General features: G+C 45.3%; 2 protein-coding genes across 3 annotated transcripts in view; one reads left to right on the forward strand and one right to left on the reverse strand.

Moving 5' to 3' along the window:
• The window catches only part of LOC309529051 (amine sulfotransferase-like), a 70,925-nt gene that overhangs the window by 27,802 nt on the left and 17,971 nt on the right, over positions 1 to 25,152 (forward strand). Inside the window, exons 1-7 of one of the 2 annotated variants that reach the window (XM_082216747.1) lie at positions 7,490 to 7,824; positions 7,914 to 8,058; positions 10,271 to 10,479; positions 11,632 to 11,758; positions 12,323 to 12,417; positions 13,015 to 13,195; positions 13,351 to 13,543. The exons of the other annotated variant lie outside the window; for it this stretch is intronic. Of the exons in view, the coding sequence (XP_082072873.1) occupies positions 7,765 to 7,824; positions 7,914 to 8,058; positions 10,271 to 10,479; positions 11,632 to 11,758; positions 12,323 to 12,417; positions 13,015 to 13,195; positions 13,351 to 13,475 (942 nt within the window). The 5' untranslated portion in view covers positions 7,490 to 7,764 and the 3' untranslated portion in view covers positions 13,476 to 13,543. Of the gene's footprint in view, positions 1 to 7,489; positions 7,825 to 7,913; positions 8,059 to 10,270; positions 10,480 to 11,631; positions 11,759 to 12,322; positions 12,418 to 13,014; positions 13,196 to 13,350; positions 13,544 to 25,152 lie in introns of those variants that run through there. 2 annotated transcript variants of the gene reach the window in all.
• On the reverse strand, positions 17,461 to 23,857 carry LOC309529053 (uncharacterized protein). The gene is made up of 2 exons (XM_082216751.1): positions 23,179 to 23,857; positions 17,461 to 19,795 (listed from the first exon to the last, which is right to left on the reverse strand). The coding sequence occupies exons 1-2, from the start codon at positions 23,846 to 23,848 to the stop codon at positions 19,473 to 19,475; spliced, it is 993 nt and encodes a 330-aa protein (XP_082072877.1). The 5' UTR covers positions 23,849 to 23,857; the 3' UTR covers positions 17,461 to 19,472.

The following is a 25,152-nucleotide window of genomic DNA, read 5'->3' on the forward strand; positions in this document are numbered from 1 at the left end:
TTTTTGGGCCTTCTTCACAATCTCCTGATCTCTTAATAGGGTGTCATTCATTTTCCATCTGAAGGAACCGATTGGAGTAAGTCTCATTTCCACTTTCATAGCGTTATGGTCGGAGCAGGTTTTTGGACATATTTCCACTTTTCTAGTCTTAGGTGTCAGCCCTCTAGTAATCCAAATTTGGTCGATTCTTGTCCATGACAGATGGGCTTCATAAAAGAAAGTTCCTTCTTTACCTAAGGGGTTCTTTGTCCTCCATATATCAATCAAGTCCATATTGTCAGTTAGTTCAAATCTACCTGTTCAAGTTCTGGGATAGCTCTTAATCTGAGATTATTTTCCCTATTTCTCAGTTCAACCATAGACAGGTAGGCCTGCTGTTCAATGACCTGTTTATGCAAAGGCTTCACCTCCACTTTTATTGCCTCAGCCTTCTGATTGGCTTCCCCAGCTTTTTGAATAGCTTCCTCAGCCAATTTGCGATTTTCTGTAGTTGCATCTTGGAGATTCCCAATTGCCTGTGTATGTTGAGCAACTTGATCAGTCAATTTACTAATAGTGGCTGTAGCTTGGTCAATTTTGGACGAATGGTCATCCGCCTTTTTATTTAAAATTGCCAGTTGTTCCAAAATTTGATTTAAGACTGTTTCAGATCCTCCTGCAGCCATATCCTCTGGTGATGCCTGCTCAACTTCCCCTTCTTATGTCCCTAAAACAGCTGGGACAGATGATCTGCGTGGCTGAGAAGTCAAAGTTGTTTGAACCAGTTGTTTAGCTTTTGTTTTAGCCAGTCTTGCTTTCCCTGTGCCACTCATTCCAATCCTGTCTACGTACCAAGGTCAAATTATCTGCAGTCCCATGGGAAAGACAGTTCCAGAGAATAAACAACAAGGCAGCAAAGTATCAAAACAATGTGCAGTTCCCAGACAATTGTAAATCCAAAGTCCTCTAGGGGGAGTACAACTGTGCTTCAGAAGAAAGAAAGGAATTTTTCCGCCATTAGAGTCCCCGCAGTCCGAAACAAATTAAGAAGGAACCTTCAACTTCCTTTCGGCATGTAGAGCTTTTCCCCAAGTTAAAGCAAAGTCTCGAAAGAGGTGCAAGAAACAGTTTCCCTGTTTGTATCCAAACTGTAACGCTCACATGTAACACTTTCAATATTGAATACAGTTTCAGCAATTTGACAGTTCTTTTTTAGCCTGGCAGTCCGAGGCTTTGGGTTTCTTAATCATTTATAAATCCACAAGGGAGAGGAAAATTCCGATCAAAATCCAATAAAATTAAAGCAGAATTATCTCTTTTAGTTTCTTAGAAACAAGTTCAATTGTTACACGATAGTCCAAACTTTTTATAGTCCTTTTTAAAGTGCTTCCCGCTTGTCAAAATCTTTGCTTTGATCTCTTAAGCATGATCGGGAGACGGACTTCCTGGTTGCGTCTCCCGTTTTCAGCCGAATTTAATGACTTTAGTCCCGAAAATTTTAAAATCCCTACTCACGGGTTTGTAGTTTAGAGTCTGATGTTCCAGGAAGAAAGGTCAGCGCTCATCAGCAGCAGACGCGCGGCTTCGCTTCCGCAGAAAGAGCGATGAACTCACAGCACCGCTCCCCCTTCCATGTTCCGGAGCCCCTTACGGGGTTCCTTCTTCATTTCTGGGGGGGCTTCTGGTGCCCGCCGAGTCCCACGGCCACAGGCTCGCTCTGCCTGTGGTTTTTCTTGATGGGTCACCGCTTTGCCGCAGCGGACGACCCTTTTCTGCGGAGCTCCTCTTCACAGTGCGAAGAGGACCACCATTGCTGTTTCGCGCCGCCTCCGGAAGTCTCCCACTGCTACTTTTAAATCTTAAGAAATGATGTCATGAGTTCCATGGAGACATCACAGAGGGACTGGTTGGATCCTGAAAATCAATGGGAGGAGCTCAGGAAGGTGGGGCTGAATAAACCTGGGGAAGGTCTTAGCCAGATGCAAGTGGTGAAATGAGGACCCCAAGAAGTGTCTGAGCCCAGGGAGAAGGCCAGTAGTCTAGAGAACAGAGAGGCACCAAGCGGGTTGGCAGAAAAATGTTCTGCCCCTGTAACATTGGACATTCCAAGCCAGATACCGCCTTGGTGCCTCTTCCAGTCAGCAAGAAGCCTTCTCCTTCAGGAGAGAGGACTAAATTGGATGCTGAGCCATTGCCAATGCTGCCTCCATCTCCAAGGACACACAGATGCTAGCACATGAAAAATCCTTGCAGACCCAACCCACTTGAAGGGTGCCTGTTTGCTTGATTGTCTCCTTAGAGAGCTTAGGGCCCAGGTATTCTTGAAACAGGGCCCAGGCATTGGCCATATCAAGGGGAAAGGCTGCAGTTTCCCACGTCCTGAAGGTCTAGGAAAATTTAGTCCAGGGTCCAACCTAGACCTGAGAGCAGCGATCAAACACATCAGGCCCTGGGCAAGGTCTCAGGAGTTCAGAGGGGCACATCACTAGTCCCAGCCTGACCCCACTGCCCATCTCTGAGAGACTGGGCTGGAGTTGACAGCAAAGCAGTGAAGTATCCCTCTGCATCCTACCCCCACAAACTATGTCAAGAAAGACTTCTTATGCCATCTTTTTGCATGCCACCCCAATTTTGAGCAGCGCAAGATCCCAGGGGTTCCGAGTGCTCTTTCTCTCAAAAAGGGTATGTGACTATTCCATGTTTGGGATACATTACACTAAAAGAATGTGCATGTTGATCTTGGAACCTCCCAATAAAGGTGCCGGATTCTGCTGCAGCAACTAGGGATGGCATTTTGTGACAAACTGGCATTACAACTATCATTTGACCACCACAGTGCCAGGCCCTCTTGGAGACTGGGAAAACATGATGGCCATTGCAAAAAAATTAAAGGTTTTCAGAGTGTTTTTCAGGAGCAGATGGAAAGGCTCCTCTACAGGTTCTGCTGGAACATCAATGGTGAACTGAGTCTGATTCCAGCTTGAGAATATTTATACAAACTTTTTTCCTTCTCTAGAACAGGGGGTGCATATGTTGTAGTATCTGTCAATCCATGTGTTGCAAATAATTGGTTGAGAGCTGTGATTGTTGGAACAGATGTTTGTGATTATTTGAAGGCATTTTGAGTAGAAGTACTACAGGCAAGAAGTAATTTCCCTGCAGTAGGCGTGGGAGGATCCATCTCTGCTTTCAAATTTAAAAACTGCCTCTGCCTCTTCTAGTTTTTAAGGGTGTGGATGAGTGAATCTTATCTGTTTGGGTTTCCTCTTAGTTTCTCACATTTCCACTGTTCTTTTTGGTTCACCATATTTCTGCACCAGTTTGTGCAGAAGAAGAGGAAAGAATCATGAAAAATTGTCTGCATTTTAGTGTACATTTCTGTTGATATACAAATAATGCTCAGTACAAAGATGCTTAATATATACACACAATATTTTTTGTTAATATACTAAATTTTGCGTGATATTTTCAGTAAAATATACATTCTATTATCCGCATAATATAATAAACACTTTCCCCTAAAATATGCACATTGTTTGGTTGGAAAGGTGTATTGCGTAATTTGAAGATGTGTGAATTTTGATGGATGAACTGCAGCTGTGTTTCTGTTCACATACTGTTTCAGGAAGTTGAAATTAGGTGGACTTGCATTAAAACATTAATCAGATTACTCCCCATGCCTGCTCTGGAGTATTGTTACAGTCTGCCTGGCAACTAAAGCTGATAGATAAAAGACCCCAGGAAAGCAACATCTATCATCCAGGAATGTTTTTATGGGCTTTGAAACATCTGTCACTCCAACATATGAAGTCAGTATCATATATCAGGAAGCACAACTGACATTTGCCATCATTTGAAATAAAGAACCTTGCAACCATAAAATAAACTGCGCTTTCACAATCTCAGGCGTGTTGTATAAAAAACCTCTTGTGATTTTGTTTTTTTTAAATATAATTTTTATTAACAAACCAATCAGATCACATAAATTACAAATTACAAAACCAAATTTTTAAATTTTTGTTGGGGGTACCCATGCTTCGAGCTCAGAAGGGATCCAAAAATCTCTCTTGCTGCTGCTTTAATATTCACAGTTCTGTCCAAATAGTATTCACAGTTCTGTCCAATCTTCTCTCTATCATTTTCTTCATCTTCTTGTTGTTATCGTATATTCATTTCTTTGTGACCTCTGATAGTCTCCACAAGCGGGTTAAAAACAAACGTTGTTATATCCTGTGTGGATTTTCCATACCTCCAAGAGCCATATTCAAACAGACAGACGCCATTTCAACACTTCGGTACAAAGCATTCTTAAAGTCTGCCCATTAATCCTCACAGGCCTGTCACTCTCTCCTCAAACTTCTTAAGGGGTTCTGCCAGGTCAAACTCACATTCCGATATAATAACAAAACCGTGGTCTCCTCTCCCTCAATCATAAATCCAGCCACCAGGCCTGCTTCCTAATGAGTCTCTTTTTATAGCTGCGTCATTCCAAAGGCCTTTCATTCCTTTCCAAATATTTCACAAGCCATGTCTTTGATTAGTAATTCATTTTCACACAGTTCTTAATCATTCCACTTATATTCAGTAATTGCAACGATTCTTCCGGGGGGGGGGGATGTTTAGGTAATCACATAAGATTAAAAAAAATTCCCCCCTCATTCCGTCCCGATCCAACATACCGACCCTTTGATGTGTCTTCTTCGATATATTTTCCTGTTGAATCCAGCCGTTGCTCCACTTCACAGAGGTCACTTCAATTAGCAGTCTTAACTCCTGTTCTAAATATGTGCATTTGCTTCACTCTCTAATTGTTTATTTTGAGTTGCTGCAACCAGGCCGCGCGATCAGAGACAGCGTCTGGGGGAGCCGTTCCACACGAATGCTGTGTGCCTTGTGCCCTCACCCCCTTCTTTCGAACTCGGGGGTGATTTATGGCAACCGCAGGCGAGGCAGTGTTCCCCATTCCCTTGGGGTAACAAGGGAGGCTGCATATCAGCCTCTTAATTACCTCGTGTGGGCCGCAGAGATGGTATTGTCAGCCATCTTCCGATGCGCCCCTAGCGGCCCCCAACCTCCTGTGATTTTGCGGGGGGGGGGGAGCTGAAGTACGGGGAGGTAGACAAAGTTGTGGAGCTGCCCAAGCCCAAGACATTGAAAGGGGATTGCAGAATACATTTGGACAGTAGCAAGGAGAACACAGGAAGACATCAAGTGCATTTTCTATGCAAATGTATTCCTGAAAACATTAGCTTTAGTTGATAAACAAAAACAAAATGAGCCGTTTCTGCATGTGGCATTGTTTACTGGGAAATAGCTTTCATGGAATTATGACGAAAATGACTGGGAGCTGTCCATCTTGATGTGGACTCTGAAAATCCTTCAAAATCTTTGAAGGGTGGGAAAGATTGCTGCCAATATATTGGATTTGAAAGTTTATTCTTGGACATGAGTCATATTTGATCTCAGATAAGCTGTGTGCAAATGAAAAAGGTTGCTACTTTTCTTGGATAGATTTCTAAAACAACCAGTGCTAATTATTTAGTAAGTTTTATTAAAACAAATAGGGACTATTTTGGAGTTAAAGCTGGTGTTATTGGGGTGTAAATCAGTGCAGGCATGTGTGTACAAATAGACATCCATTGGTGAATCTCAGGTCTCTCTTACCATTTGAGCCCATTTTCTACTAGTGGACCTGAGCAGAGGTAATACTGCATTTATTTCTTAAACGGGCAAAGACCACTGTTGATATTGGCTGTTGCTTGTGCAAAGAAACAAGTTCTTCCCATGTTGTTCTTTACATTATCGGCCTCTATGCACTTGTGTTACCTTTCTTTTCTTGCATAACATGCCAGGAATGATTTACTAAGGAGGAGCCATCAATTTAATCAAACTCTTATTTGCTAATGGAATTCTATAAAGCAGTTTCCTTGAGAGCTCTGAACGTGAGCCTTGAAAAGCTGAAATACTCCAAGCTGCAAAAGAGATCACTCTCTCCCTCTCTCTCCCACACTTTTCGACTCTAAAAACAAAAGGTAGGTAAGTTTTCTTGTAAATTAAACTTTCCAGGGAAAAGCAGGACTACTGAATGACAAACAACTAATCTACTCTTTCTTGCAAGAGTTCTGAGGGGCAACAAGATGCATGAAAACTCTTGTCACAGTGCATATTCTTTTCTGGTGTCAAACAGAGTGCAACATTTGTGCTACCAGAGATTAATACCATATTTTTCACTCTATAAGACGCTGATAACTTTATTGTTAAGAATGCACTGTGTGGGAGATGCGGGGAAGTCCGATAGAAATCTGAAACAAGTCGTTGAAATGGTTGTGATTTTCTGTTTTCTTTTTTTCTATCTATCCTTTATGTTCTTTCTTTTTTCTGTCTTATCTGTAATCTGGAAAAAAATGTAATAAAAATTATTATAAAAATATATATATATATATAAGACGCACCAGACCTCAAGACGCACCTTGTTTTTGGAAGAGGAAAACAAGAAAAAATATATTCTGAATCTCAGAAGCCAGAACAGCAAGAGGGATCGCTGCGCAGTGAAAGCAGTGATCCCTCTTCCTGTTCTGGCTTCTGGGATAGCTGTGCAGCTTGCATTCGCTCCATAAGACGCACACACATTTCCCCTTACATTTTACGAGGGAAAAAGTGAGTCTTATAGAGCAAAAAATACGGTAGTTATTTTGAGGGGACTGAATGCGAACTCCCATTAGGCAAGTGAAACCTTGCTCATTCGGCATGGGATACAACCCTTAATTTATATATTGGAAAATATATTTTGTACATACAATGTTTTCCACTAAACGATTGTTGCATTTCTTAGCAATGAAACACAAGACATATAGAGAATTAAAGTGATTTTCAGGCTTCATGGCACTTTATTTATCAATTATAAGCAAAGGATTTTATGGTTATTCTTATTTATTTATTTAAATGTTTATAAAACATCCATTCATCTAAAATATCACAAGGTGGTATTAAACTTTCTCCCAGAAAAATTCCCCGCCCCTTATACCATGCACTGAGCCCACCCTTGCAAGTGCCTTCCTTGCCATACGCTACGTGGGAGGAAAGAAATTGGCGAAGGGAGGAGACAAAAAAAGAAAGAGCTATTTTGGCAGTGGTGTCTCAGTATGGGAACACCTGCCCAATAGGGCCCATTGTATGTGTAGCCAACTCTCTGTATTATCATAGATGAAGCTAAGGGCAGCATTCCCTCCATGGAACGTCCTTGGGCACCACATTTCAGCAGCAGTTTCAGCCAGAGCTGGCAATGGAAGCCAGATGGGCAGTGAAGAATACCTTTCTCTTTGCCACCCTGTGGTCCCCAAGCACATCTATGGTTTGGCCCCAGGAAGCCTGGAAAATACGTCACCCCAATTTCTTGAAGCTGATCAAGAACCCAGGAGGAAATGGCAAGAGTTCCCAACAGATTCCGTCTTTCATTTCCCCTAGATCAATTTACAGGGAGCAGTTTTTGCTTCCTTCCCACCTCCCCTGAGTACAAGAATGAGTGTCAGGATGGCAGCACTGACCAAACCATGATGCCAGGCAGCATAAAGTGAGGCCAAGGGCTGCTATTTTGCATGCTGCACACATGCACTTGAGAAATAACTATGTCAGGGTGAGAGAGAAAAGCCTTATTGTGTAGGGCAAAGCCAGCTTTGAGTTGAAAGCAGCACCATTTTAAAAAACATTTAAAGCAGGGCGGGGGGGAAGAATGCTTTGTTGCCTCAATGATGGGTCAAGTCTCTGTTCTTTAAATGATGGACCTTTATGTTGCTCACCTGTGATGGAAGAGAAGCATGGGATTCTGCTATGGGGTCTGCAAAAAGAGTAGGATTTGACAAAATGACACCTCTATTTCTTTGTGATTTCCCTTTGTCGCATAATAGAGGTAACTATTCCCTTCTATTTATTCTTAGGCAATGCAACCAGAGGAGAAATACCTTTTCACATACAAAGGATTTTATTTCCAGCCAGATTTGGCTTCAGCGGAGTACTTAGATTCCCTGGAGGATTTTGAAATAAGAGACAGTGATGTATTTTTAATCACTTATCCAAAATCAGGTAAGAGTACCTTTTCATGGGAAGAACCATCATTTCAATTCAGCCATGATGGATACCCACATATATCTACATAGTATCTGTATTATCCTAACGCAAGTTTAAAACCAAATGCAAAATTGAGGTCAATGTGGGTAGTATGGAACTTACCTGGTTACATAAAGGTGAACTGGGCCATGTTTTGTTTTGTTTCAAAAAAAAGAGATGAAATAATGAGTTTTCCACCAGTGTCAACCTGTTTGAGGTTTTGAAAACAACATAAATACATGTCAAAAACATTCAAATTTGGTTGCAAGGGATTTATTGTACTCACTGACTTTTAGGATTTTGTATGTGTTTGTCAAATAGAGTAGATAAATTCTTTTCTTAAAAACTTTTCATCCTGTGACTCTTTATTTCAGCATTTATCTGCCACAGTTTTGCCAATAATAACGGGGGTCCGTATCCAATGCAGTTGTGCCCTCCATGCAATAGCTGTTAGGAAATTCAAGCCATATCAGGAGAAACTGGCCACTCTCCAGGCACCCGGCTTGATCTCCTTTTTGACTTCCCTGTCTGCGTTTCCCGGCAGGATACAGGCTAGGTCACGATCGGCGATCCTCCTCAAGCGTGAGAAGAACACACCACTCTTCCCTGCTCCCTGCTCCCCCCAGGGAGGGGAAAGAGATAGACAGAAATGTATTTACATGCCTTTATTTCTGTCTTTGCAGCATTTCAGAGAAACATGTCTGCTCTCTTCAAACTCCAACAGCAGAGAGACAAACTCCACCTCCTGTACTTCCTGTACAGGTCAAATTACACTCTGAGCTAAATCCGGTGCTCAGCACTGTGACTAGACTGTCCCTTTGTTCCCACGGTACAGTCCCAACATTCCCACCATGTTTTGCTTTCCAGCCAGCTGCAGCTCGCTGCCGCATTGCTCCTTTTCCGTAACAATAGCTTCCACTTCCACTCCAGAATCTCCTTCACTCTTCTCTCCCCTTGTGTCCCCAGTGTTCCCCCAATCTGCCTTGGAGGGTTGGTGGGGTGGGGAAGACACAATAACCGGGAGTGGGAGAGGAGAGAGGGGGCAAGTTCTGCACTGTACAGGCATTTAGGACTTGGGTGACATGAAGAAAGGCTTCTGCAATTGCCTTTTGCCTATTATGTTTGTTTCACTGGCCATTTGTCAACATTTCTGTTCCTAGAAAGCATTGATAAAAAATCATGGTTTGAATTCACTGAATCAAAGTACAGTGGTACCTCAAGTTAAGAACTTAAATAGTTCCGGAGGTCTGTTCTTAACCTGAAACTGTTCTTAACCTGAAGCACCACTTTAGCTAATGGGGCTTCCCGCTCCCGCCGCACTGCCGCTGCCCAATTTCTGTTCTCATCCTGAAGCAAAGTTCTTAACCCGAGGGACTATTTCTGCATTAGTGGAGTCTGTAACCTGAAGTGTATGTAACCCGAGGTACCACTGCACTTTGGAGAACAGATAACTTTTTTTTAATTTCCTAGACTTTGAATATTATTTATATAATTTTCTGGGAAAAATCTGGAATAGAGTTTTTGGTAGCTTTCTGAACAATAAAGGAACTTATTAGCAAATTTTGTTCTGTCTTCCCAAATCCTCAAATTCTATGAAGCCTTTAACTGAAATTCCCTCTCTCATCCTCAATGGAAAGGAAGCCTAGGTCAATCTTCCTCATTCACCCATTGCTGTCCCTATTGCAGTGTTGGTCTGTGTGACACCAAAATGTAGTGCCCCCCACCTCTCACCTTCTATTTGACATCATAGTGTTGGCAGCCCGTGCAGCCAGGTCCCTAAATCTGCGTCTGCTTGCTGTGTTGATTCCCTTCCTCTCTCTCATTTCTTTTCAGTGTTGCAATTCAGATAGTAAGCTCTTCAATGCAGAGACACTCATCTCGCTCTATAGGCCGAGGGAGCCAATGTTTGTCCACAGACAGCGTCCGGGTCATGTGGCAAACTAGAGCAGCTCACAGAAATGCCGTTTACTTTCCTGTCGGAGTGGTACCTATTTATCTATTTGCAGTTTGATGTGCTTTTCATCTGCTAGGTGGGCACGAGCTGGGACCGAGCAAGGGGAGCTCACCCCGTCGCAGGGATTCGAACCACGACCTTCTGATCAGCAAGCACTAGGCTCTGTGGTTTAGACCGCAGTGCCACCCACGTCCCCATATGAATGAAATTAAGTAAACTTAATCTCGTTTATAGGCACAATATGGACTCAAAATATTTTGAGCTTGATTTATCATGAAGGCCACCGAGATGGAACTGAAAAAGTCGACTTACTAGACAGGGCTCCGTGGCTGGAGTACAATGTACGCAATGTGGATTACGTCAGTCGTCCATCACCTCGCCTCTTTGCTTCCCATCTACCCTACTATTTAGTACCCAAAGGATTAAGGAACAGAAGAGCCAAAGTAGGAAACAGCACATTTATTATTTGATCATATTCAATGTTTGTCTTGCCTTCTTTAAATGAACATCTCAGGTTCCATTAACATTTCTCCGTTTCTGAGGGCAGTTCATCCAGCTGCAATTCCTTTGTCCATATGAATGAGTAATGCTCTGTGCACCCTGAGTTTGGAATAATTCCCATGACTCCTAAACAGCACAGAGTTTATGCTTCACCATAGTAAAAGTCCTGGAGGGTGTTAAGAATAAAACAGGTTCTTTTATCTGAGATTCAGTGCACTTCAGGCAGAACACAAGTAAGCAGTCAGACGACCAATATATTGGAATTTCTACATAACATTGCTTTGTTGATTAATAAGCAGAACACGTAACAAGATAAGGAAACATGCACTCAGTCACTCACACAATCACACATACACTCACCACTCTTCTTCTGGATCGGGTGGGCACACAGCGGGATCCCGGCTGCGTCCGACACACCAGCCCTCCTGAAAAGCCTGATCTTATATAGCCCTTTTTGGTGTTCATCTGAATATTGGCATTTCTCATTGCCTTTGACATGTTCTTGGCAGTCCTCCACCCTTAGCAAGTTCTTCGCATATCACAACTCTCATGGTTTGCGCCTGGTCTTCTGTAACTTTTGGCACAGTACGATACTCATTGTTTGTAACTAGCATTGCAAAGCCAGTCTTTATGTTTCCTTGCAGGTAAAGTACTTTTGCCAGAACATGCACATTCCATTCACTCTTTGATCAGCATGATTTATGAATAGTTCCTAAACAGCATCCATTTTATGTGGTGGTCTTCAGCCGTCTTGCGGCCCATTCAAAACACGGCATTCGTTACAAGGGTGCCATCCAACACACTTAATAAGAATAAGCTCATTCGACACCATAGGATTGCACTGTGCATTTGACATGCATGTTGCAAAAGAGTGTGACACTGCCAGGGCTATAAAGCAACTTGGAAGCAACAAGAATCCACAAGAAGAGATATCTGAGATCCATCCATTTATTATTTTATGCATATATATCCCACTTCAACAACTTAGTTCCTGGCACATTTCACAACCAGAGAAATAACTACAGAAGCAAAACATAAGGGACAGTAGAAACAATAAGACCAGGAATCAAAAGAATATGTTGTTATTCCTGCAGGTTGTTTATGTGGCCAGAAACCCAAAGGATGTCTTGGTTTCCTTTTACTATTTTTCCAAATCTGCAGTCAGATTAGAAGAAGTAGAAGATTTTGGAATTTTCATGGAGAGGTTTTTGGCTGGGAAGGGTAAGGATGAATTGCTACTCTAAAACGAATCACTCTTGCCCCATCATCTTTATCGCCTTTAACAACAGGCTAAAGAAATTCTCTGTGTGGTAAGGATCATTTCCAGAATGCCATGTCTGATGCCATGGGTTACTCTGAGGAAATTCCACATCCATCCGTCACAAAGAGTCTACAACTGAGAATCCTACTACACCATTTTATGTTGCAAATGTTAACTTCCACACCATATAAGGAAAATTCAAGAGCGGGAAGGAAGGGAGCTGGAGGAAGGCTAGACTGATCTCAGCCCACCCATCACTCTCCCATCACATTGGGTTGGGAAGAGCTGCAGTGAGCCTTAAAATGCAGAACTCTTCTGCAAATACTTTCTCTGAAAAAATGTTTGGTGAAGTTGGGTGGTATTAATTCAGCTTCTGTTTAACGGTTTGTTCCACTGCTGATTGTTGAAATGATTCCTTTAAATTGTTTTCATGGAGTTTATATGTTTGTACTGCTTCTCTCTGAATGTTTTTCAAAAAATAATCAGATATACATTTTATGCCAAATCAACTTCTTTCCCATCAGTACTTGCAAGTTTATGGCTGGACCATGTGGAAGGCTGGTACTCTCACAAGGATGACTTCAATATTCTGTTTCTTACCTATGAAGAAATGAAGAAGGTAAGTTATCAAAATGTTATGCAGTCTAATATTAAACATCCATCAAAACTCACCTTTACAAAATGGAGGAAGGAAGCAATTTGATTATTCAAGTGCCCTCAGCTGCTGCTTCCCCTGCTAGTCTCGCTTCCTTTCCTAAAGATTTTTCAAAGCCTAGCAGGCCATGGATTCAGGAGCAGCTTTTCAGACCCTAGACAGCAAATAGTGCATATAACCATTTCCCCTGAGGGATTATGGGGCTATAAATAAAGTGTCATGATCCCAAGCAAGATAGGTCATTTCACAGGCCCTCTGATGCTGTGGAGAGATGTCACAGAACCTCCCTTGTGTCTTCAACAGGGACATTTATGTATTTACTTGTGGACTCAGTTGAAAGAGCTGCCCCAGAATATAGTGCGTTCTGCATGGCTCATGGAATAAACACAACAATGAAAGTGCAATATGATGCAATGGCAATTATTCCAAACTAGGCAAAAAAAGATGCAGGCTGCTTGTTTCCCCTGCTTGTATTCCTGCCTGTTCCATGAGTTTTAGTCTCTAGGCTGTCAGGTTTCTCTATTGTGGATGGCCTGATATTAAAACCACGTTCCATTTCAGGATCTGAGAAGCTGTGTATTGAAATTATGCAACTTCCTGGGAAAGAGACTCACGGAAAAGGAGGTGGATGCTGTTGTGGATCAGGCTACATTTAGTAAAATGAAAGCAGATCCCAGGGCAAACTATGAGTTCTTGCCAAGGAATCTCATGGACCACAGCAAAGGACATTTTCTTCGGAAAGGTAAGTTAGTGGTAGATCACACTGACTTGGTGCTGCTTGAAGAATTCCTGACATATTCACCTGACAATTGCATCTAGGGATCAAATATATCTGGAGGTAAGGATACTTTTTTGACCACCACAATGCACGTTCTTTCTGTCTGCTTCCTGGCCCAGGCACTGTTGGAGACTGGAAGAACATGATGACAGTCGCACAAAGTGAAAGGTTTGACAGTGTTTTTAAGGAGAGAATGGAAAAGCTGCCCTTCAAGTTCTGCTGGGACATCCATGAGGAATCATGAGTCTGCCTTCAACCTGGAAGGATGAAATAAAGTGCACTGTATGCATTTAATCCAGCCCTATTTGTAAGAGTTAGTAGAAAACAAATCTCATATGGCTTAATAGCTTCCTAATGTTCTAATATGTGCTGTAATTTTTAAAAAAACACCACAAAACAATTACATTTGTACTGTCCGCTTCTTCTCTTTCTACATTCCAACATGTCCTAATTTCTGACCCCATGTTTGGGACTATTGGGATTATTAATTGTATTTTAAATTGGCACTGTTATATTGAGCCTAGCATTGGATTATTGTAATTGAAAATTAATAAAAATGATCGTTAAAAAAACCCAAACTAACTATTGGTGTCCCAGATGGCGATGTAAATCATCCGACTCATTCACATCATCAATTTATTTATTGTGGGTGGAATTCTTCATGCTCTTCCAATTATTCCATCAGGACAAACATTTCAGCCTGTGGGTTGGCACATAATTTGTCGAGAGCTGTGATTGTTGAAACAGATGTTTCTGGTTATTTGAAGCCATTATGAGTAGAAGTACAACAAGCAGGAAGTAATTTCCTTGTAATGGTCTGACAAAACCAATATGGATACTTGATCATTTCCCTGGTGAAGATAAGTCACTTTGGTGGGTTACACCAAATTGCTGGGTATGCATAACTGTGTGATATAGTATAATTTCAGAACGCTTCATTCCTAAACAAATTTATTATGAGGAAAAGTGTTCTTGAACACATTTGGCTTTAATTCAGAGGACAAGGCTGCTTGTCGCTTCCTCGCCTCACTCCCCTGGAGAAATGTTGTGCAAGACGAGTGACAAAGTCTGATTCCAGAGGAACTCCTCTGACCCCAAGGATGATAAACATTGCAAAGGGCCCTCGAGTGTGTATCTGAGTGGGTTTTAAAAAGATAAATGGGAGAACTATCTAACTGCCTCACAAACATTTTAGATAGCGAAAGCATTTGATTCCTACTGGATGGCAATGATTAATCAGAATTCAAAAACAGGGCTAGCTGTAGGGAAAAAAATCTGTGCTCACATGCTGCATGCCACTTCAAGGCAGTGAAACTTGATAAGAGACAAACGCACCCCAAATATATTCCTTGAAGTGATTTGACACACATACTCCCCCCTTGTAGTTCACACAGCAAACACGATCACATGAAAAGGCATAGATAAAATGAATTACATTTTATTTGTTGTTGTTGTTTAGTCGTCTTAGTTGTGTTCAACTCTCCGTGACCCCATGAACCAGAGCATGCCTTGGAAACTCTCACTTTCTTCTCAAAGCTTCTCCTTTTTTATGACCATGGAGTTTACTTGGGAAAATACTGGAGTGGTTTGCCAGTTCCTTCTCCAGGTTTAGATTATTGAGTCTAAACTCTTGGCTATGACCTGTCCGGCTTGGGTGGCCCTGCCCAGCATAGCTCAGAGCTCGTGCTGGTCCAGGGGGGGAGGTTACCGTGGGGTGAGGTCCAGGACCTGAGTCGAGGGTCGGCAGACAGTCCTCCAAGGGCGAAGCGGGGTCCACAGCGAGGAGCCGGGCAAGGACAGGAACTCTGGGGGAACAGGACTGGATACTGGCCGAAACAGCTCTTCAACAACGTTGCTCCCACAACCTGGGACCGGGCTGACTGGCCTTTATCTTCTCTGAGGCCAGGGGCGGTCCCGGCCCCCAGGTGACCTGCCTCTCCTGGCCTTAAGGCGAGCACTCCTCCTGGGAGAAACCAGTTCCCTCCGCCTCTCTGCCCTGAGCCTCTGCAGCTCAGGGCAGAGAGGCTGGTGGGTTACTGGACCCAGGGGGAGACTCACTTTCCCCTGACAGGGTTGGGAGAGGTACACCTGTAGGCAATGCATCCTCAATCGCCTCCGGAGGCAGAGTGGATTCACCTGGTGCCTGCTCCTGAGGATCCGGCACAGGTGCAGGCGCTTCAGAATCAAGGCTCTGCCCCAGCTCAGCCGGCCCTGGAGGCGGGGACTCCTGTGCAGGCTGGGATTCCTCCGGTTCAGCCTCTGAATCGGATTCCCAGGCCATCACAGAGCTTTTCAGAGTTATTGAAGCCCCTTCACCACAACAAGGCAGTGATCCATGAAGGGGAATTACATTTTATAAGAAGACCTAAATAAATGGTTCTTTGTGCTCTTCCAAGAGTGTAGCAGCACACATTCTTCAGATCCCAAACTTGAAGCAGACTCTGATATTTATAAACCATCTCAATATAATTTAGTACAGGCTGAGTTGCCCAGTCCTATTCTCAGCAAGCAGTAGGTGTGGCAGGATCCATCTCTGCTTTCAGATTTAAAAACTGCCTCTGCCTCTTCTAGTTTTTAAGGGTGTGGATGAGTGAATCTTATCTGTTTGGATTTCCTCTTAGTTTCTCACATTTCCACGGTTCTTTTTGGTTCACCATATTTCTGCACCAGTTTGTGCAGAAGAAGAGAAAAAAATCATGAAAATTTGACTGCATTTTAGTGTACATTTCTGTTGATATACAAATAATGCTCAATACAAAGATGCTTAATATATACACACAATATTTTTTGTTAATATACTAAATTTTGCATGATATTTTCAGTAAAATATACATTCTATTATCCGCATAATATCATAAACACTTTTCCCTAAAATACACACATTATTTGGTTGGAAAGGTGTATCGCGTAATTTGAAGATGTGTGAATTTTTATGGATGAACTGCAGCTGTGTTTCTGTTCACATACTGTTTCAGGAAGTTGAAATTAGGTGGACTTGCATTAAAACATTAATTAGATCACTCCCCATCCCTGCTCTGAAGTATTATTACAGTCTGCCTGGCAACTAAAGCTGATGAATAAAGGACCCCAGGAAACCAAAATCTATCAGCCAGGAATGTTTGTATGGGCTTTGAAACATCTATCACTCCAACATATGAAGTCAGTATCATTTATCAGGAAACACAACTGAGATTTGCCATCATTTGAAATAAAAAAACCCTGCAATCATAAAATAAACTGCGCTTTCACAATCTCAGGGGTGTTGTATAAACAACCCCCTGTGATTTTGTGGGGGGAAAGCTGAGGTACGGGAGGTAGACAAAGTTGTGGAGCTGCCCAAGCCCAAGACATTGAAAGCGGTTTGCAGGATAAATTTGGACAGCTTAGCAAGGAGAACACAGGAAGCCATCAAGTGCATTTTCTATGCAAAGGTATTCCTGAAAACATTAGCTTTAGATGATAAACAAAAACAAAAATGAGCCATTTCTGCATGTGGCATTGTTTACTGGGAAATAGCTTTCATGGAATTCTGACTATAAAGACTGGGAGCTGTCCGTCTTGATGTGGACTCTGAAAATTCCTCAAAATCTTTGAAGGGTGGGAAAGACTGCTGCCAATATATTGGATTTGAAAGTTTATTCTTGGGCTTGAGTCATATTTGATCTCAGATAAGCTGTGTGCAAATGAAAAAGGTTGCTACTTTTCTTGGACAGATTTCTAAAACAACCTGTGCTAATTATTTAGTAAGTTTTATATTATTTTTATTATTATTATTTGTGACGTTACCATATACAGTGGTGCCCTGCAAGACGAATGCCTCACAAGACGGAAAACCCGCTAGACGAAAGGGTTTTCCCTTTTGGAGGTGCTTCGCAAAACGAATCTCCTATGGGCTTGCTTCGCAAGACGAAAATGTCTTGTGAGTTCCTGCTGGTTTTTCCCCCTCCCCCCTTTTTCTAAGCCGCTAAGCCACTTATCAGCTGTTCCGATAAGCCGATAAGCCTCTAAAAGCCGCTAATAGCACTAATCCGCTAATCCGTCAATGGGCTTGCTTCGCAAGATGAAAAAACCGCTAGACGAAGAACGGATTCTTTTCGTCTTGCGAGGCACCACTGTATGAGAGAGTGCTGGAGGGGAAACAGACATGCCAACTAGGCCCAAGCCTGCGGAGGTAGTAGAGGCCGAAGTCCTGCATTTTTTTTTTGTGATACAACAAGATAATCTCTTGTTAAAGAACGCTGGAGAGTATATCTGGATAGAGGGGGAAAGATATCTCGGGTTAAAGGACATGGGATCGCAAGTCACCATAGTCCACCCGGAAATAATCAGGGATGAGACCATAATTCCAGGGAAAATAATGAAATTAAAAGGACCTTCGAAACAAGCAGAGATCCTAAGGGTGGCAGAAATAGATGTCAGGTTCAAAAACTGGGCAGGGAAGTGGCAGGTAGCCCTTTCGAAAGAAATTCCCGCCCCTGTGCTCATTGTTTGGGACATTTTAGAACATGTGCAGAGTACTTTCATAGTTACCAGAGCAAAAGGGAGCCCACAGTCACCTAAACCAGAGGGGGTGGATACAGTAGCAGAGGCAGACAATGCTGAAGAACAGCAAAGGAATGATCAGTGTGAGGAAAGAAAAGACAGCTTTTTATTTCCTTTGACTAAAAGTCAAACCTCAAGTTTTGTCAAAAAGCAAAAAGAAGATACTGAGTTGCGTGCTGAGGTCCCCCAAAACACCCTTATCCCAAATAACTCACACTTCACACATAATTTTTGTTTAAGGTTTTTGGCATAATTTTGGCCACAACTTTATTATCATACAAAATTGTGAGTGGTTGCTTAGGCATTGGTTAAGACTAGCTGTCCCCCCGCCTTGGGGACAGCACTGACTTCCGGATTCCAGCGGAAGCCAGTGTGGAGGAACAAGATCAGGGATAACTGGAGCTGCGACACAGACCCTCAGCTTCTCCCCACATGCTCCTAGGGGCTTACACGGCCCAAACCCGATTCCAGGGGTTTGGACGAAAGGATGGTAAGCCCCTGAATTCCTTTAACGGAATTCCCGTGCAGCAGCATCACCTGAGGGGCAGGCACAGCCAATCCATACCCCTCCACCAACCAATTTAAACCAATGCCTAACCGCCAACCTTACAAGTTGTGACGATTTGCTACGCAGTAGGCAAAAACCAGATGGCACACACTAATCAGCCAAATGGACAAAATTCCTACCAGGCCCCCGCACCAATGCGAACGACCCCATGACAGGCATAGCAAGGTCAAGCAGAAGCCCAATCAAGGGACGGAGGGCGGGTGATCAGATGCCCACAGCGAAAGAGAAAGCAACTCTCTGTGGGCCCTGCTTAAATAGTCTCTGATCTCCACCCCCAAAATGGCAACATACAATTTGCCCCAGCAGCACCATCACCAATCCTTGCCAGACCCTTTTCATCAATTTTTTCCTGGCAACTACAGGGTGCTTTGCCTGGCCCCAGCCGCAACACGTGCTCTCCTTTATGAGAACACGCTTTCCGTGCTGAGGTCCCCCAAAACACCCTTATCCCAAATAACTCACACTTCACACATAATTTTTGTTTAAGGTTTTTGGCATAATTTTGGCCACAACTTTATTATCATACAAAATTGTGAGTGGTTGCTTAGGCGTTGGTTAAGACTAGCTGTCCCCCCGCCTTGGGGACAGCACTGACTTCCGGATTCCAGCGGAAGCCAGTGTGGAGGAAGAAGATCAAGGATAACTGGAGCTGCGACACAGACCCTCAGCTTCTCCCCACATGCTCCTAGGGGCTTACACGGCCCAAACCCGATTCCAGGGGTTTGGACGAAAGGATGGTAAGCCCCTGAATTCCTTTAACGGAATTCCCGTGCAGCAGCATCACCTGAGGGGCAGGCACAGCCAATCCATACCCCTCCACCAACCAATTTAAACCAATGCCTAACCGCCACCTGAGCCCTTACGCTCATCGCCAACCACTCACAAACCTAAACATACTCTCAACTTAGCCACCACTGACCTCAACCATACATCATTCCCAACAGAGGTAAGATGAACCCCATCAAACCTGTAGCAATCAGTGGCTTTAACATTAATATCTGGGTAGGGAATCACAAGCCCACCCAGATCAGACACCAGCTTGCTTGCAGCTGAATTAATATGCTTTCGCACCCTTTCGGTGGCCGCAGGGCAGGGACTACCCCTCCAGATGCAACGCTGAAGCAACTGTGACTAAATTAACTTAGTAGCAGGCACCAAGGCCGCTAGGTCCCTCAAATCCTGCAAAATAACAGCACGTAAAACATAACAGGAAAAAGAAACCATATCATTTTCCCCGAGCTGCACCACAATCGCCGTAGGGGGGCCCTCCAGAAGAACACGCCTCTGCATTAGCGGTAAGAATTCCTTCCACCGCATCCCCCTTCTGGAGATCCAGGACACTCGTACGTGCTGCGGAAGGCCAAGGCCAACTCCCAATTCAGATTGCCGAGCTCTGCAAGCGGCCCAATGCACAATACTGTGCCCCACTATCCAAACCCGGACAGTGGGTAGACCTAGGGTAAAACAAAAGATGTGAGTATATGAGATCAACATCATTTCCGCACATAACCCCTGTATGCGTCCGACTTCCAGCGACCCAGGTCTTTAATCCTCTTAGCCGACAAGCCCCAATGGGCGGCTGTAGTTGCAGCCCCAATCCTGAAGGAATGTGGAGCAAACTCAGAGGCTGCATGGCCACAAGCAGCAACGACCTTGCGCAAAACACCAGTGAATTGATGACGTGCCAATGGACGCCCATCTTCATGAATAAACAGGGCCCCCCCCAGTAGGCCGCAACGCCATATATTTCTGGAGATCCTTGACTGGGCAAGGGCCCCCTAGCCCAGTTGCTGGGAGCCGAATAACTGCCCCTCCACCCAGTTGATCAGTTTTGGAACTCCTGACAAGGATCTGCAATTCTGACTGAGACAAGCTCACGTCCTGCAGCAACAAACCTCTCGAACCTCCATCCTGCTTAGGTTCGCACACCACCTCCCCAAGCCTCAGGGCTCCGAAAAAGGCTATTGAATAGGCTGCGGAAAATAACCGCGCCTCAAACTTAGACCAACAGATGCCCCTTAGTTTACTTCGCATCTTGGTCAACAAACCAAACGTTATAGGCCTCCTCGTAGCTGGTCTGGAGGGGCAAAGCCGGCCCCACCCTTCCAATGCCTTGCGCACCACGAACTTCCCACATGGGTCATTATTAAAATAAACTTTGCTAAAGAAGGAAATAGCAGCCGCATGCAATCTCAGCGTCCTGGCTGCCCTCCGCATCTGAAATAGATGCGCCAAGTATTGGAGCACCTGTGCAGTAGAATGAGGTGTGCAAGTTCCCCCTACCACAGATTGCCCAGTGAAATGCAAAAAATCGGTCCAAGCCTTCTTATAGGACCTCATTGTGGAGGGGGCAACGGATGCAGCTACTCCCTGTAAAACTAAGCGCTGCCAAGGTTCCAGAGATGATCTGGGAAAAATTCCGGACGGTCTCGAGCCACTGGCGCCAGGGACCTGAACCGCTGCATCTGAAAACGGGACAGAGCATCAGCAATCTCGTTAGACACTCCAGGAACAAAACGAGCATAAAATACAATGTTAAAACGCAAACAATGCAAAACAAAAACCCTCAGCAGGGTTGATACCCTAGGTGAACGTGAAGACTGCTTGGCTAGCACATTCACCACCGCCAGGTTATCTGTCCAGAAACACACACGACGGTCCCTGAATTGCTCGACCCACAAATGGACTGCCACTACAATGGGAAAAAACTCAAGAAAAGTTAAGTCCCGAGTTATGGCTTCCCCACGCCAAGCTAAAGGCCAACGCTCGGCACACCACCTGCCATCCCAATACAAACCAAAACCCAACGACCCCGCAGCATCAGAGTGCACCTGAAAATCGGTATAAAGGTTCAAGGTGTCCTGCCAGAGAGACACCCCATTGAATTCCTCCAGGAATTCCAACCAAATACGAAGGTCAGCACGCACTTGAGCTGACAGGGATGTCTCGGGGATTTCAAACCTGACATAAGTCTGGCCAAGCGGGAACAGAAAGGTCGCCCTGGGGCGATCACCCTGCAGGCAAAGTTTAGGTGGCCCAACAAGGACTGCAGCTGCCGCAGGGTAACCTTTTTCATGGGAATGAGTTCAGTGATGACGCCCTTCAGCGTAAGTATCTTATTCGCCGGCAAACTGGAAGTTTGTGCCACCGTATCCAACAAAATACCAAGGTAAGTCAGCTGCGTAGAAGGACCTTCAGTCTTCTCCGCAGCTAATGGCACGCCCAGTTCCTCGGTTAAAGCAGCAAAGGCCTGGAGCAACACCACGCAATTCCCCGTATTACTAGCTGAGGCCAATAAATAATCATCCAAATAATGAGTGACTCCGCCCAAACCAGTTCTTTTGCGCAGAGCCCAGTCCAAAAATGAACTAAAACACTCAAAGGCCGCACAGGCTACCGAGCAGCCCATGGGCATGGCCTTATCAAAGTAAAATTCCCCATCAAACTGAAATCCCAGCAACCAGAAGTCATCAGGATGAATTGGAAGCAGCCGAAATGCAGACTCAATGTCACATTTGGCTAGCAAAGCACCCCTTCCAAATTTCCTTATCATCTTGATCGCTTGATCAAGCGAGGCATACTTCACCGAACAAAGCTCTGGGGGAATAACATCATTTACTGATGTGCCCCTAGGGTGTGAAAGGTTGTGTATCAGGCGAAATTCCCCCGGAGCTTTCTTAGGAACTATACCCAAGGGTGAAATATGCAGATTAGGAAAGGGGGGGGGACGGCAAAAGGGCCGGCCATACGGCGTAAAGCCAGTTCTTTCCCAATTTTCCTGCGCGCCACCTCAGGCATATCCTTCACAGACTTCTGGTTTGAAGGGTTTCTAGCTACAGGATTTGCCGCCACTGGGATTCGAAAACCCAGGGAAAAACCGTCACGCAAGTAAGATGCTGCCTCCTGAAGAGGGTATAACTGTAACAATGACAACAACGGCTGTAGCTTAACCGGGGTATAAGCTAAAGAGGAAAGTACACTATTTTCCTGCACCGGCGGCTGCAGCCTGGGGAGTGGCTTTTGGGGGCTGCTGTGAGCCCCCCCTTTCGAAAGGGCCGTCGAACCCCTGCACAAGCAGATGCTGGATGGTTCCCTGAACACTTCTCACAGCTATGAGAATATCTGCAGAACTGGCGCTGACAGGTACCTTTGTTAAAATCCCAACAAAAGAACTTGCGACCCGTCTTAGCTGGCACATTCCTAGTTTTTTGCGATTCAGGGAGCTTATTGTCAATACGTGGAGCCACATAAGTGGTCCATACATCTAAATCCTTTCGATCCCAGCGGGCAGTGGGGATCTTAGCAGCCCTGCGTCTGAAATTCTCATCATAGGAAATCGCAGCAGACGCTCCAGCCATCGTAAATGCTGAGCGAACTATGGATAAATAAACCCATAAATGCATAGACCTCCGTGGGTAAGCCGCTGCCACCACTCCTGCGAACACCTGGAAACTATCCAGCCATCGCTCGAAGGTCCTTTCCACCTTTGGCACAACCGCCCTCTTTTTTGTGGCTGCCAAACCCCTATCCAGGGAGTCCTGACCCTCCTGAGGGGGTGCCAAGCTAAATATATCAATGTAACGGCCATCCAGAATCCTGGATCGCAGCTTTGTGGTTAAGTGGGCACCTGGTATAATATCCCTAGCTGAGTTGGTGGAAACCTTCACATCAGGCATGAGGACCCCGTCCAGACAGTCCTGCACCGCCCCATACTTCGCCCTGTGAGAGTTTGCCCTCCGCTCCCAAGCCCATTTTGGGAGCCCCGATGTCTCCCCAAAGCCCCAGTATAGCGACAGCGAAGCTTCCTCATCACTACTGGAGGTTTGGGACGAGGTACCTGCAGAGGAGGATGAGGTGTCTCTCCGTCTCCTCTTAGCACGCTTCTTGGAACCCTTTTTCCGGCGACGGAGCCCACCCAAAGACGACTTTGGAGGGAGAGGAAGGCTGTCCTCCACTGAAGACTCAGATGCGTCGCCTTGCAGCACATCGCCTGGAACTGACTGAGAAGAAACCACAGGTGAATGACCAGGAACAGACCTCACCGCTGATGAGGACTGTACAACTGAACCCCGTGCCGCCCGAATCCGGGCGGATGTCCTCCGCCTGGTCGAACCCCTGGGGCCGCCCCGTACCCTTGGCGCTGCAGCCTGGGAGACAGGTAAGACCGACGACTGGGACAATTGAGTAATACGCGAAAGACCCCCAGCTAACAAATCCTCCCCCTCATCTTCAGCAGAAGATGACACCGAAGGAGGTGCTTCCACAGGCGGAGCTGGACTAGCAGGAGAAGTCGTCGGAGTCGAGCAGCGTTGAATCAAGCCATCCATTTCAGCCTCAACACGTGCTAACGCCACAGGGTCACTGGCCAAGCCAGTGACCATGGATTGAAGGCGTCTCAAAGATCGCTGTGGCACTGGAGAACGTAAGGCTTGGGACGGGCCTTTTATAGGCCGCTTCGCTGAGGAAGCGAGATCGGACCTCCGTGACACCTTCTTCTTTGGAGCCATACCTGCTACTAGTAAAAAACAAATAATAAAATTAATGCAAGGCTGCACCAGTGCTCTGTTATAATTGAATAGTCAATCAACCAGGAAACAGATCAATCCAAAACAGTTGCAACTATATAGCTCACCAGCAGGTGGCACAGCCAGTAATTAAAGCCAATAGTATAACTGCGTTGCGTTAAACGGCCACTAGCGGCCAGCACAATGAGGAGGCAAAGAAAATGGCGCTCCCGCCAAAAATTCCTCAAAATGGAGGCCTCCCAACTGCCTTCAGGCGGAAGGCCTCACCCAAGGGCCACGGCAGGTCGCGAGCAGGCCGTCAGCCCCCAAAGCCGCTGTGCACGCTAAGCGCCACCAGCTAAAGGCTGGAACGTCCGGAGAGGGCCCTCCGCAGCTTAAACGGCCCAACTCCGCAGGCCGCAGGCGCCGAAGCGCGGCGAAGTCCGCTACCGCTCGGAGCCGGGTGAGGAGGGGGGGTGCCCGAATAGGCCTCCCGGCCCAGTATACTTCGCACGGCCCCCAACAAGTCTCCCAGACACTCCCCGCTATGCCCGGGGCAAGAGAGGAGAGGCCCGCTAAGCCTCCCCAAACCCGGCCCAAACAGGGCCGAAAAAGTGAGCGCCGAGCGCCACGCACGAATTGGCGGCTCTAACGGCGCCTGCGCAGAGGCTCCGCGCCAGCCGGCCCACCCCGGGTAGTAAGAGCGCGCCGAAGCGCGCGAAAAGGAGCCGCCGCTGGGAGAGGCCAGGGGAGGACTACGGTAAGCACCCGCTTTTTAAACTAGTAAACCTAGGAAAATAGGGGGGGGGTAAAGCTCCGAAGGCCCGTAGGCCAAGCAAACCCTTTTTCCGGCGCCTCCGCTAAGAACCAGGCCAAAGGCCTAGGGTCCGGGCCCCCCCCCTCCCGGCCACCCCCAGCAGCCCCACGGGACAAAAATCCACAAGGAAAATCGGGGGGGGGGAGAAGGCTAATAAGGAGGAAATAAGAGTCAGGAGAAACAAATAAAATTGAAAACTAAAGACAAAGAACCAGGTATGAATAAAGAATAGGGGGGGGGGAGATAACACAAAAGGCCAAGATCAAATTAATAAATAGGTCAAATAAAATAGGAGAAAATGAGAAATGAGATATTTTTTATACAACCGTCTTTAGCTGTGTTCGATCAGATGCCCACAGCGAAAGAGAAAGCAACTCTCTGTGGGCCCTGCTTAAATAGTCTCTGATCTCCACCCCCAAAATGGCAACATACAATTTGCCCCAGCAACACCATCACCAATCCTTGCCAGACCCTTTTCATCAATTTTTTC

The sequence above is a fragment of the Podarcis vaucheri genome (assembly GCF_965113315.1).
Source record: "Podarcis vaucheri genome assembly, chromosome: 3".
Taxonomy (NCBI): Eukaryota; Metazoa; Chordata; class Lepidosauria; order Squamata; family Lacertidae; genus Podarcis; species Podarcis vaucheri.